At 36.5% G+C, this 15,428-nt stretch overlaps 1 protein-coding gene across 13 annotated transcripts in view; it reads right to left on the bottom strand.

Annotated features, from left to right (window-relative positions):
• FAM13A (family with sequence similarity 13 member A) overlaps nucleotides 1-15,428 on the bottom strand; it is a 384,547-nt gene that overhangs the window by 77,888 nt on the left and 291,231 nt on the right. For 9 of the 13 annotated variants that reach the window (XM_024928670.4, XM_063603572.1, XM_008963666.5 and 6 more), the window contains one exon: nucleotides 1,293-1,334. The exons of the other annotated variants lie outside the window; for them this stretch is intronic. In XM_024928670.4, coding sequence (XP_024784438.2) covers nucleotides 1,293-1,334 — 42 coding nt within the window. The remainder of the gene's footprint in view (nucleotides 1-1,292; nucleotides 1,335-15,428) is intronic. 13 annotated transcript variants of the gene reach the window in all.

Consider the following 15,428-nt stretch of genomic DNA (forward strand, 5'->3'; position numbering starts at 1 on the left):
TACTGAAACCTCAAATGTTCCCTCTCTTGCCATAAAGTGATTATGCAATATGCTGCAAGTCACTAAAGGGTAAACACTATTAAAAAGCAGTTACTTGGCTAAGCCTGAAGTCCTATGACACATTTCTGAAGTACTAGTGGTTGAATTATAGCCTAAATCCATTCTGGGACTATTTCAACAAGTCAGATTCAAAAATAAATAAATAAACAAATTCTGTATTGCATCCCCTGACATTTCTTTTAAAAAGCAGTAGACTTCAGGCCAGGCGTGGTGGCTCATGCCTGTAATCCCAGCACTTAGGGAGGCTGAGGCGGGTGGATCACGAGGTCAGGAGTTCAAGACCAGCCTGGCCAAGATGGTGAAACCCTGTTCTACTAAAAATACAAAAATTAGCCGGGCGTGGTGGTGGGTGCCTGTAATCCCAGCTACTCGGGAGGCTGAGGCAGAGAATTGCTTAAACCCGAGAGGCGGAGGTTGCAGTGAGTCAAGACCATGCCACTGCAATCCAGCCTGGGTGACAGAGTGAGATTCCGTCAAAAATAAATAAATAAATAAAATAAAATAAATAAAAAGCAGTATACTTCAGGAAATATTTTAAAAAACAAACATCAGCATTATTCTACATGCGTATATACTTTTCAAATATATTTTCTAAGCCTTTGAAGTGGGTAGGTAGTAAGAAAAGACATGCAATAAGGAAGACTTGATTCTAGGCTATATCTCAGATGACTCACTGGAAAACCCTATCAGTACAGCATTCAATCACCAGAGAGAAGTGATCTTGAATTCTGTTAATTTACCTGCTTTAACATTGTTACTCTGGGTTTGTAAGTTTTAGAAAATCATCTTAAACCCTATAAACTTGCTGAATATTAGTTTCCTTCTCCGCTATGACATAGAAAATGATGTAACACAACCCAAGGCTTTATCTGTGAGTGGGTCTTGTACCCATTTGCCCCCACTAACCTATGCATATGTATATGTATAAAATAGAGATTTTTAACTTTGCTTACAGCCTAATCATCAGGCAGTTTTTAAATTAAAATGATCACCTTGGCACTTTTGAATTTAAAACAAAATGTCTTATTTTAGTTGTTCAACTATATTAGACATTTAAAAAAAAATTTCTTGAACCAAAGGGGAAAATACAGTGAGGTGAAGAGCTCCAGCAAGTTAGTCTGGCCACAGTAATGAATGTTCTATTGAAAGAGATTAAAATGAGCAAATAAACCCAAAGAAGCCTTCACCCTCCTTTATTCCCTGTAGTAGACCAACAAAAATCAAATAAATACCTCAAATAGAAAGGTGACAGAGGTCTTTCATCTTCCTGTGAACTAAAAGGAAAATAAATTTTGAATTAATGTAATGTCTGTTAATATGACATGTCAATTTTACTAAAAATGTTCTACCTGTCAAAAATGTTGATTTAGCACATTAAAGCCAATCTCATGAGGGAATAAGGTTAGTAAAACACGATCCACCTCGGACCTAGCCAAGGTCAATTACTTCCTGTCAGGATACCATCAAGTGAGGCTTCTTTCAAGATCAGCTAAGACAGAAGTAATTCACATCACACTTTCAAGAGGAAGCTTTTTACTGCCTTATTCTAGAGGCCCAATTCAAGTATTCGTATATTACACATAAACCCTTAAAATGATTACATACTAATTTATCTCAACAAAGCTGACTGCAGCTCATTAACATGATGATGAAAATAAGAAACAACCAACAAAACATTCCTGTTAAGAACGAGCCACTTCAGGAATGATTCCCTAGCAATGCAGAGCACATCAGTAAACAGCACCATACTCACGGGCTCTTTGTCCTTCTGTAGTTACTGTACTAAGTATTAACTAGTGTGTATAACATGAAAGGACACAAATGAAATCATTAAAAAGTTTAAGTTCCTCAAACAACACAGACAAAATATGAAGCTTAATACATTGAAAGTTAATTTTTTTTTTTTTAAGAGACATGGTCTCACTGTTGCCCAGGCTAGAGTGCACTGGTACAATCATGGTTCACTGTAGCCACAAACTCCCAGGCTCAAGTGATCCTCCCACATCAGCCTCTGGGGTATCTGGGACCACAGGAACGTGCTACCATGCCAGGCTAGTTTTTTATTTTTTGTGGAGACGGAGTCTCACTATGTTGCCCATGCTGGTCTTGAACTCCTAGGCTCAAATGATCCTCCCACCTCAGCCTCCCAAAGTGCTAGGATTACAAACATGAGCCACCATGCCTGGCCTAGAAATTTAATTTTTAAAATGTAACATATATGCTATATTTTCTTTTCCTTTCTTTAGTATGTTTTATTTTTCCTAATAAATGATCTCAAAGTATAGAATGAATCCCTCCCCCTTGCGGTCCACTGGAGTGATCTCTGAACTTTTAAAATTATGCACTCATAAAACTTGCTTTTCAGTGGCCACTCCCCTCAAATATATAACTGATTAAATATATAACTATATTATGTACATCATTAAACAGATAAAAGTAGAAAGATAAAGTATTAAATAAAATGAAAAAGAAAGTCTAATATTTTCTTTTGTACCCCTAGGATTCCTCTTGGATATCACCTGGGGTGTACACCACCTTACCGCATCTGGGAAAGCAACTAATTACCTGCAGCATTCTCTTTCTCTCTCTTTTTGCTTATTTTTAATTTTCTTAAGCATCATTCATGAAAAGAGAAAAGTCTGCTTCGACTGATAGTATTAAACTTGCAGTCAATAAACTCTTATTACAGAGTTATACTGTAAAACACACACAAGCAAACAAAATCCTGTCCTGGAAGTTGAATAGGTCTTAACATTTTAGAAGGAATATGGAACATAAAATGTGACACACTGTTTTTCATTCTCTCATGATTTGGGTTTCCAATTTCAACACTGATCAGCTGTTCTAATGCCCATGTTGCCAAATACCTTAATGTTTATAACTAATGGTGTTAACTCTTCCCAGGTGAGGGGTAAGTGATGGGCTGTAATGTGGATGGGCTGAGGGCAAAGCTTGTAGAATTAGGTTGCAGGGTTGAAGAGTAAGAGGGGACAACACCTGGGAAATGTCCAGGTGTCCAGGAAGAAACCACCTGAAACAGCGCTATTATAGGAGGTGACTACTTTTAAGTCAACCTGACAGAAGTCGCTTACACATTTGACTTCCAAATACTCCTAGAAAACACTAAACAAAACAATTTTAGAAATGTTAGAACTGGGTTTCCTGATCAAGAAATTGATCATTATGCCAAAGAAACACCATGCCAAACAAACAAAAAAACCTGCCACTAAAAACCTATAATGATTTTGTTATTCTAGGAAAGGCCTCCATATTTTGTAAAATTAGTACTACATACTTTCTTTGCCCAGAACAGATCCTTTACTCTAACATGTAGCAAACTGAAGGAAAATTAACATGGTTACTGTAACATTCTTTGATGTGCATTCAATTAGCAATATGCTTGATTTTCTTAAGTGCTTTTGAGAGATGATTTAAATGGTTCAGGGCTTTGAACACAGCTGTTTATGTGTCTTAGCTATTTGTGTGTGTCTGTGTGCTGAATTTCTCTGCAGCAAACAGAAGCAATACTTTTTTCCTTTCATCTCCCTCACAAATTTCATATCAATTATGACTGCGGGCCAGATCCTACCACAGGTCCTACATTAATTATCTCAATTAGATACTCACAAAACTTCCCTGGTTCTGGCTTCTTGCTCCTTAATTCTGGTGAGAAAAGCAGTCTCAGAGTGAGTACATAACTCATTCAGATGATGCAGCTAGTGATGTGTAAATTACTGTATTACATGTTAGTTCATTTTTCTTACTTATTGTTTTCCCTTGATTTTTAACTTACTAAAGTACAGCGAGATGACTAGGTTAGTGAAGAAAATGCATTCGATGGCCAGTCTGCATTCCAGCAGCCACAACAAGATCTCGTGGACTTGATAAGCTCCTTGTCATGCTTCTGATTATGGCAACTCTACATCACCTTAGTCAAAGTCCATCCGTAATGCATTATGCCTGACAGCACTTATAAGGTGATTAATTTATTAAAATATACTGGCACGATGTCAAGAATGTCTCTTGATAGAAACACAAGATTTTAATCATAAGCAAATATTTTATCTGGCCTGCATTTGCACAAAGTAAATTCATCAATGAAAGACAAAATAAGAAATTCTTAATTTGGCTATGCCCCTGAATTTTTACCAGTTTTTGTTCTAAAAAAGAAAATGTAAGCACTGAAATTTAAGTAAAATAAAGCAGAGTCAGCATTACATTTAGTCAACAATCAGCAGTTAACAGTGGAGCAATCCATGCACAGTCCCTGAGAAAAACAATATAATTTGGAAAGAAAATGAGGGTAAATAAATCAATTTTTATTTTAAAAGCTTATTTCTCTTTTCCCTTTCATAAAAGTACCCTTTTCTGGGATTTAGTAATACAATCTAAACAAAGGCATAAATTTTGAGACAACTAAATCATTGATTTCAAATTGATTAAGCCAACTAATTTTAGAAATAAATTTAATGCATTGACTTCGAAGGTAATTTTAAGGAAAAATGGCCAAGGACAATTCTTCCAAATAAAATCAACAAAATAAACTTTTCCACAAAATGTACAAACCAGAATGCACATTTGAAAAAATTACCATTTTTATATAGCTGTACAAAGATATTGTACTATTACTACAGGCTCCAAAACATCTTTAACAAAGATTATTTACACCTATTTCTGTTTTCGTGTCAATCTGTCATGTTCAATGATACTAAAGGATTTTGCCTAAATTCTAACTTGAGCATAATTTGTCATAATTTTTTCCTAAAGATGAAATTGAGAATTAATTCTGATTCACTTTTAATTTTTAAAAATAAGCACGTGTTCTGTGAATGAAGAAGGAAGTGTGTGTCATGAAATTAAACCAATGACAAATTGAAACAACTTAGAATTCATTCGATTTCCTCCTTGGTTACCAGTAAAAACTCCATGTTTTAATTATTTCCTATTTGCTGACTCTCAATAATGACCAAGCTTAAGCAGCCAATTATAAGTAGTTTACTTTAAAAAAAAATCAAACATACATTGAGAGATTTGGGCAATCACCTCATTTATGTGATTATGCTTAATGTTCTCAGATACATGGTACTATATTCTCAAAATAACTGCTTGTAGGAAGAACATTTATCATATAGACCTAAATAATAGTCTAAATCTAAGAAGCTACAACTGAGAATGCCAATAACTTAGATATTTTTATCTACGTTTTAGCAGAGTCCTGTCTAACTTATTTTTTATACAGCTTGACATTGGTTAATGCGCATAAATAAATGACACCTAGACTGATAATCTCTTCATGAGTTACCCTAATTTCTAAACTGAAGCCACAGAATGCAGTGCAATGCCTATCAGTTTAATTATACAGCAAGCTAAAGGAAATCATGAAAGGCATAGTGTTGTATATGTCTAAGAAAAACCAAATAATGTTGGGAGAATTCCCAGGGCAAGTACCCAGAATGGACCTTCAATTACTCGATCAAACCACCATTCCATTCCATTCCCTTTTTAACTCTCCAATTACTTCAACTTTCTAATTGGTTAATGTGGCTGGCTACCAGAAAATTAACATAATTTGCATATTTAGCCACACATTTTAAATATATTTCTAAGTGGTTTGAGACAGAAGAAATAGTTTGCAAGTGTTCCTTGAATACTGAAAAGTACAGAAAAACAAGTAAATGCTAAGAATTCGGTCCCATTCATTGAAGAAACTAGAAAAACCATCCATGAGGCTTAAAAAACAAAACAAGGAACAAAAGAGAAAGTGAGGGACAAGTATAAAGAAACAAAAGAAAAGTATAAAGTAAACATTTTTTCAGGAACTCAGGCATTTTCCACATGTGCTACAAATGTAAGGGGAGGAATTTTCTTAAAGAATGATAAGTGAAGTTAGCACATTTTCCTTTCCTTCCTTGTTCTCAAAACATAAAGTGCAACACATGTACTTGAGCATTTTCAATTTATCCACAGTCTCAGTCGTTAACCATGCCCCTTGCCAACTGGGGAGGTACGTGGCAGCCACTGTTCTGTTGCTTAGGTTTTTGGTTTGGTCCCAATCAAGAACATTAAAAAAAAAAAGTCCCCGTGGGCTTTTTTTTTTTTTTTTCTGGAAAACAAATGTAAGAGTTTTCGGATCAGTTCATAACTGTTTGCAGCTGTAATTTGTTGGGGGTGGGGGATATTTTACAATTCTTTTTTGTAAACCCAGGCAGCTTTGTTTATAGTTTTATTATTTGCACTTTGTGCCTAAGAACACAACTCTTAGCCAGTAGAAATACAAATTATTGCAGTTCAAGGGCAAATAGATTTTCCAAACCAAAGGTTAAATGCAAAGAGCTGAAGTTGTTAGTATTCACAGAACAGAAATTTTTAGCTAACAGTAAGAGGTATTATTCTGAAGGCAAAACAAATAGACAAAAAGACTTCCAAAGATTTAGATTTTATTCCAATAAGACAGAAAAATATTTCTACCAATTTTTGTCTGTTTAGTGGAAATTTGAAATATACTGTTATCAGCTGAATTATGTCACCCCAAAAATATACACTGAAACCATAATCCCTCATACTTTAGAAAGTTATCTTATTTAGAAACAGGGTCTTGACAGAGATGATCCAATTAAAATAAAGTCATTAAGATGGGCCTGAATCTAATATGACTAATGTCCTTATAAAAAGGGGAAATTTGGACACAGACACAGATATGCACCCAGGCAGAATATCATGTGAAGATTGGAGTTATGCTGCCCCAAGCAACGGAACTACTTGAAGCTAGGGAAGAGGCCTGGAACATATCAAATTCAGATAGAAAAACATGCCTAACAAAGGTGCTTCAATCTTACTTACACAAAGGTTATGCTCTGAAAGTTCATTTACAGGAATGCTAAGACTATAATCAATTTCCCATACTGACATGGGGATTTGGTTTCCAGGCCTGTATTCAAAAGTCTATCTAACCTCTCATTCAAGTGAACTATCCTCATAAGCAGTCGAGATACAATATTTTTTAAAAGTTTTAATGATGATTCAGTTAGAAACACATTTTATATCACGACAGTATACATACATATAAATCAGATATAAATTTCACAAAAATTATTCTTAGTTTGCTGGGATATTTTCTATTTTGTTATTAATATTGGTCACATCCTGCTAAATTGGCTTTATGACCACTAATAGGTCATGACCCACAGAATTAAAAAATACTGTTCTAGAACACTATGCTAAATACACATCTCCCTTGCTTGCTATATAATGCACACTGAATGAACGCTGATGAATTAAGATCTATGTTCTCACAAGACAAAGGGAAAAAACTCTTTCTTTCTCTGTCCTACTGCCAAAATCAGCTCTGGACCAAAGAAGTACAGATTTTGCTGAGTGTAGATGGTAAAGAAAAGCAGAGAGAAAATGGGTCTGGATATGCCCAGTAGTGGGCATGATGACGTAGTTGTGGAAGGCCAGGAGGAGCTGACAGAATATCTCCAAATCTCTCTTAAATAGTCTTTCCCTAGTTACATCACAGGACGGTGTCAAGAATGAGACTCAGAGAGACAGTGAAGGACATCATTTTGCATAGGACATGGCCTCCATGGCTCTTCCTTATTTGTACGACTGTGGCATTCTTTATCACCTATTCTGTCTTCTAGAATCAAAGAAATATTATACTTACAGAAAACTAAGGATCATCTCATTCCATTTCAATCCTACCTACTCAGCTAGTGCCAGCTCTGAATGCCCTTCTGATTAACAGCTTGCAATGTCTAAGAAATTGCATGGAGGTAGGGGTATGTGCATGTGGGGGGAAAAGGAACAGAGTTCTTAAGTGGGGGGTGGGAAGAGGAGTTGCTTTACCTTCCATTTGTTTTGCATCTCTTTCTACAGCTAGAAGGTGAAAAGTGAACCATGACTGCCTGCTGATTGACTGACAGTGCACTTCTCAGGGAATCCTGGCTGAGACATGTGTAGAAGTCACAGAATAGAATCTTATTCTTGTTATAGTATTTACATTGTGTTTATAAGCCAACTGTTTTCCTTAATGACTTTTATCCCTGCTATAGTTTAAATGTGTCTCCCAAAGTTTATGTGTTAGAAACTTGATTCCCAATGAAACAGTGTTGAGAGGTGGAACCTTTAAGAGGTGATTACTTAATAAGGGCTCTGCCCTCAAGAATGGATTAATGCTGTTATTGTGGGAGTGGGTTGGTTAGTATGGGAGTAGGTTCCTGGTAAAAGGATGAGTTTGACACTCTCCCCCCTGCTCATTGAGTTCACTGTGTTGCCCTTCTGCCTTCTGCCACAGGATGACAGAGCTAGAAGGCCCTTGTCAGATATGAGACCTTTGAGCTTGGACTTCCCAGCCTCCAGAACTGTGAGAAATAAGTCTCTGTTCATTATAAATTATCCAGCCCATGGTATTCTGTTTTAGTGGCACAAAATGGACTAAGACAATCTCTTACCTCCATATTTGATCAATTACCAAATTGTACGGATTATGTCTCAAAAAAAGGATGTGTCTCTTGAGTCAGATCTCTCCTTTCCATTTCCACTGTATTAGTCTTTCACAGGGGCAATACTATTTCCTTGTTTTCCACACTAGTTCTTCCTTAGCCTCTCCTACTTCCCCACTGCATTTGGGATAAAAATCCAAATGCCTAAATCTGGCACATGAAGTCCCTCCCAATTGCAACCCAACATATCTCTACAAACCTCATTGCACTTTTGCAACTCTTTCCATTTGTACATGTTGTTCTTTCTACCTTAAATCCTTTCTCCACCTCTCTCTGCCTGGTAAATACTTCATCTCTCAGTTCAAGTGTCATCTAATCTGGGAAGCCATCTCTAGCACCCTGGAGAGGGAGTTGCTTCTTCCTCCAGGCTTCAAGACACTTTGTTCATAGCTATAACCGAGTGCTTAGCACATAACACTGAATTCATGAGCTCAGAGGCTTGTCTCGTTTCCAGATTTGTTGTTATCTTTGTAACAACAGCACCTAGCTAGGTACCAAGAACACTGCATGTGCTTAGTAAATGGCTCTTGAATAAAATCACTATCATCAAGATTTTGCTGAGTGCTTGCAGTAGTGTTTGATTAAATATTTTGAAAACATACTGTTTATAATTTGTAAAACTAATTTTGCCTAGGAGCATTCTCTGATATCTGTACATTGATTATTTTAAATTTTCTTTTTCCCATATATTCAAAACGTAATGAATCTTCAGCTGTGCCATGGGTTTTCTCCCATCCTTACTTAAAGAAAATCATTTCTTTTTTCCAACTGCACAATAAGAGGTGGGAGCTTTGCCATTATGCCCATAATTTTAACACTGTACTCTTTGTGGTATACAGAGAACCCAGAAAATTATATGTTCGGGCAAGGTAATGTTTGAGTATGGCCTTGCCACACACTATATCTGTTTGTTCTGGCTTGAGAGTAGGGGAAAAAAAATTATTTCACTTCACGCCAAACACAAAGATTGTTTGAGGTTTGAAGAAATTTTGGGCAGCTGGAAGCTTTCATTTGTCTTTGAGATCTTGTTCAGAAAAGTGATGTTTATCATTATTATAAACATAAAAACATTGTCTTATGGAGGCAGTAATTTAGAACGTAAAATACAGTAACGTTCTTTGGGGGGATGAAATTAGTTGATGAGAAAATATTTTTATAACATTAGTAAATAAAGTATTTTCAAATCTTTAGTCACTGAAACAAAATCAAAACAATATGGGGATACCTGTAGAAGGAAAGAAGGAAAAAGAAAATTGTTTTTGCTAACTTCTTTCAATTATTACCTTATTGCAAATTTATTAAGGGTTTGTTAACACAGTTTTAACAGACACATAATTTCCCAAACTGTTAACTCTGAATGTGGAATTCTTGAGACAAAGATGTGCAGAAGGCAAGCAAATTATCCTGTCATCCTCTCCCGAACACCCCTCACCTCAGCCAGAGGAGGACTGTGCACAGAAAAATGGGTCAAGGCTTGTTTCTGACATCATCTTGACTTTCCGCTGCTTTTTAGGATGATGAGCAGCAACTGGAAAGTGAATGAAGGTTTGATGTCAACCTACACCTAGACTTTGGGTGCTTCCACAACCACGGGCAGGTGCTCATATGGGAAACATTTTCTGAGTGTATTAGAATCCATGATCGATACACAGGCTAAGAAAACACAATCCCAACCTTCACGGAATTTACAGGCTAGCAGAGAAATGGAAACCTGAAATTTGATTATTATAAAAAAAGGATACATAACTACCATTGATTGAGAGCTCACCATAAAAAGCCAGGCTTTGTGCTAAGCGTTTACGTGCATTATCTCATTCAATCCTCAAAGACATCATGGAGGAAGGAATTACTAACCAGATTTTTCAGATAAGAAGAACAAGTTTTAGAAAGGTTAATTAACAGGCTGAAGGCCATAGAGGCAGTCAACGGCTGAGGTTCCAATCCAAGTCTGAAGTCAGAGCTCCAGCCCTTCCACTCTGAAGCACTATGCAGTCTGGCAGATTAGCTGAGGCTCAGTTAGATAAGCCACACAGGGAGTGAATTTTGAGGGTCACGTAGGCATTTTTTTGGGAGAAAGATAATGGACAGGAGGAGAACTATGAGAGAGAGAGAGAGAGAGAGACGAGAGAATGTGCTTTGAAAGCATGGGAGAATTAATAACTCGGCAGGTGTGGCAATTGAGGGAGTTCAGCACCAGGGGCGCAGCAGTGACCTGCCAGAAAGCTGACACTGGAGAAACAGGCAGGCTTTTGGGTTTCTATCAAATCAAGGAGTTGAAAAAAAGGAAAGTCACTTTTAAAAATAAAACATAGGGTATCAATGGTCTACTCAGGCCAGCATTTAGTTTCTAATTTTAGTTTCAAGAGTTATTTTAACCTAGACAGCGAAATTATTTCTTTTTATAATCATTTTGCTGACTGCAAAATACTGATATCTATTATGTTTTTTTCTAAACGCTTAATTTTTTTCTCTAGCCTTTCAGTTCCATTCCTTTAATATGATCTGAGTAAAGCAGTTCAATTCTTTATTTTTATTTCTAGTAAGTTCAAGTTTTCTGAAGTCTTTTTTTGGGGGGGAGTGTGACAGGGTCTTAATCTGTCATCTAGGCTGGAGTACAGTGGCATGATCATACCTCACTGCAGCCTCAAACTCCTGGGCTAGAGTGACCCTCCTTCCTCAGCTTGTAGGTAGGACTACAGGCATATGCCACCATGCACAGATAATTTTTAAAAAAATTTTGTAGAGACAGAGTCTCACTATGTTGCCCAGGCTGGTCTCCAACTCCTGGTTTCCAGCGATCCTCCTGCCTCTGCCTACCAAAGCACTGGGATTACAGGTGTGAGCCACCGCACCCAGCTTCCCTGAGTTTTATTCTTAGATTTGATGAGAAGATACCATGTTTTCCTGAGCTTGGTCTTTAAAGGTATTATAAAACATATGTCTTAAACCACCCCCCGCCACCTCATTATTTTCACGTTGTTACTTAGGCACCTTAATTTTAAAGAGCAACTTCCGAGGCTTCTCCTTTCTTATTTTTACCACCCCTGGCCCCACTATTTCCCATTAACATGTCTTTTCTCATGCAAAAACTAAAATCAATTTCCATATCTGGCTTTGGGATAATTTGCACAAGGGTTATAATGTACTATACTTTGGTTCTGGAGTCCGGTATTTGTTTAGCAACAATATTCTAAGTCTATACTTGATAACAGAAGTCAAATTTATTTTAGAGCTTATCTTAAAATGATGGTTTAAAATTTGAAAGGGATTTTAAATTTAGAAATATAGACAAATCTCTTTGCAAGAAAAGGACATATAGATCGAAAGATTCATTTACAATTTTTAAAGTGTACTCATGTGTACTTGGTCAAAACAAACTTCATCTGCCATTTTTATGTGTAAAAATGGACTTGTCATAATTTCCTTCAGTGTATCCCTATCAGCTAAGATATTGTGTGACCTGAAAATGTTTATTATAATCTGAAAACTTTAAAATATTTATTAGAAATTCAATTTTGAACTATGTTTATTTAGAAAAATTAAAGAAGGCTGAATGTAACATTGCTCTTAACATTTTCCATTGACAGAAGTATGTTTATCCCCAGTGTATAAACTACTCAGTGTCTATGACAAAACATTCCTCCAAATACAAAATATTAATAGTTGCTATCTGTACTAGGAATAAGAGAATCCAAGTTCTTTTTCTAAAAAAAAAAAGAAAGGTAAATTCAACTTTTTTGAATAAATCTTTATCTTAAAAAAACCAAAGTAGAATTAATTCCAGATAATTACAAAATAGTCTTTTATCCTCTCTATCATTATATAAGAAAAAAGAAGCAGAAGAGGAAACCTTCCTATTTCAATGCACATATAAAATAGGAACTTCATTTTCCTTGAACTGCATTAATGAATACAGTAACTCTGGGAAATAAACTAAAAACTATTTCCTCTTTCTCAAGGTAAATATCAAATACTCCGCAATGTAAACAGAAGTAGTGTTCCAAATTGTTTTTTCTTTGCACTATAGGAATGCTTATATAATAACTAAGGGTGAGTAAATTACTTGCAATTTTTTAGTATAAGAATATTCCTAGCAATTTATATGGAAAGCTTTAGAAATTATGTGGACAATAGTGTTCTGATATGCTTCCATTAAATTTCTCTGTAGTCTCCAATTCAGCAAGTATTTACTGAGTACCTGCTACGTGCCTAACATAAAAACAACTTAAGCTGCCCTGTCCCGAGTCACTTTTAATCTGTAGTGCAGTAAGTGTCTATATATTAGAGCTCAATGCTAATGGGAGGAAGGTCAGGAGTTCAGTTTCCTCCACCAGTTAGCTAGTTTTTATCTTTTGAATGACAATAGACTCTTCCCTTTACTAAGCTTCTAATGGGGGAAAACTCCACTATTAATCCCAAATACATGCCATGATCATCAACTTCGTATACAAATGGCTATTCTTTAGACATGTGTGTAGAGTGTTTTCCATTTGTTTCTACATATGTCACTGAACAAGTCATTTTGTTTCCCTGTGTTTGAGTTCAGTCATCTGGAAAATGGAAGCTATAATTTAGATTATCTTTAGGGATCCGTTTGAATCTAAAATAGAGTCTATATTTTCATAATTCTCAAAAGTTACTTTTGCATATTTTAATAGCAGCATTATTCATAACAGCCAAAAGGTGGAAATAACCCAAATGTCCATCAACTGATGAATGGATAAACGAAATTTGCTACATCCATATATCATATTATTCAGCCATAAAAAGGAATGAAGTATTGATACATGCCACAACATGGATGAATCTTGAAAACATTATACCAAGGGGAAGAAACTACTCACAAAAGATTACCTATGATATGATTACATGCAAACTGATGATATGATTACATGCAAACTGTACAACTCTGTGAATATACTCAAAACTATTGAATTGCATATTTGTATGATATGTGAATTATATCTCAATAAAGCTGTTAAAAAATTATTTCTATAGCCAAGCATGGTGGCTCATGCCTGTAATCCCAGCATTTTGGGAGGCTGAGGCGGGTAGATCACTTGAGGTCAGGAGTTTGAGACTAGCCTGGCCAACATGGTGAAACCTCGTCTCTACGAAAAATACAAAAATTAGCTGGGCATGGTGGTGCATGCCTGTACTCCCGGCTACTCAGGAGGGTGAGCCAGGGGAATTGCTTGAACCCAGGAGGCAGAGGTTGCAGTGAGCCAAGATCGTGCCACTGCACTCTAGCCTAGGGGACAGAGCAAGACTCTGTCTCAAAAAAATAAAAAAAGTTATTTCTAGTTCTTCTTAAGGTAAGAATAAATAGTGCATTAAAAATGTTTAATACAGAACATACTATTCCATTGGGAATCCATTCTGCACCACAGACAAATGTAAGTTTCATAGGAAAAAATAGGGTGAAAGCTTTGAGAGTTTCAAGAAATTTGGTTCAATTCTATTTTCAACAGTACTTCCTGCAAACCATTCCAGAGGTCATCTTCCAATATTGATGCGATGAAACGCACTGCAATGATATAGCACTACCTGAACTGTGCTAAGCACCTTTGCATTGAAGGAATTGAAAATGTATTGCAAGCATAAGAAGACAAAACTAAAAGAAAAGCAACATACCCTTTACATCTGAGTAGTTTCATCATTTACAAAACAAACAAAACAAAACCCACAAAACCAAAACTATCACTTTTTCTTTTTCTTGAGACAGAGTCTTCCACTGTCGCACAGACTGGAGTGCAGTGGCATGAACTCAGCTCACTGCAACCTCTAACTCCAGGGTTCAGGTGATTCTTGTGCCTCAGCCTCCCAAGTAGCTGGGATTACAGGAGCATGCCAGCACGCCCAGATAATTTTTTTTTTGTTTTTCTTTTTGTATTTTTAGTAGAGACGGATTTCACCATGTTGGCCAGGCTGGTCTCAAACTCCTGACCTCCAGTGATCCCCCCAGGACTTGGCCTTCCAGAGTGCTGGGATTACAGACATGAACCACTGTGCCTGGTCCTATCACATTCTTTAACTCCAAAATTTCCCTCATAAAATAAGTACCTTGGGTGGTATCATCTCTTACAGACAATGAAAATGACCTGCTCAAATTCATATATGGCCAGCTAGCTGTCAGTGTCTATATATGTTTTCTGATGGCAAGTTTACCACTGGTTTGTACTGAATAGCTAACATCTTTACTTTTTCAGTGGTTTAGACAGGATGATCCTAAAATTTGAAAATATCCTCACCTTAGTTCATGTTATCTTCTTTATTTGGAGTAATTAGCAAATATTTGGGCTCCATGGGTAATTAAACCATCATGTGAGAACAGAGCCCACAGAGATCTTATTTGTTCTCACTGACAGTGATGAAGCATAAATTCAGACACACAACCCATAGGCACTGGCCCAGATTTAAAGTGAGGCAGCTTTTAACTCCCTCCCAGACTGTGTTTGTGGAGGGAGGGGGCAGTGCCAGGAGTGCTACCAGAGTGCCAACAAGTTAGGAAAAACAGAGACTTCTAGATAAATTAACTGAAAGGTGTCATCTCCACAAGCAGCAGAGGGCTCTCTAACACCACACAGAAACTCACAAGCTGGCCCAACATTACCTGGGTTCTTCCCTGGTGAACTCCCATACCATCCCCATGTTATCAACGTTTACGTTGGCAAAAGGATATTCTAAAGAGCAATGCTTAGGAAGAACTGATGAATTCTACTGATAAGAAGCTTCAGTGAAACTTTTAGATATTGGGTCACTAATACATGTTTATTAATCGTCTTCCTTTAAGTCTTTTTCGAAGAAGAGCCACTGCAATTTGGAATTATGATGTGCTTCACCATCATAAAACAAATATTCAAT

This window comes from Pan paniscus, chromosome 3 (assembly GCF_029289425.2).
Source record: "Pan paniscus chromosome 3, NHGRI_mPanPan1-v2.0_pri, whole genome shotgun sequence".
Taxonomy (NCBI): Eukaryota; Metazoa; Chordata; class Mammalia; order Primates; family Hominidae; genus Pan; species Pan paniscus.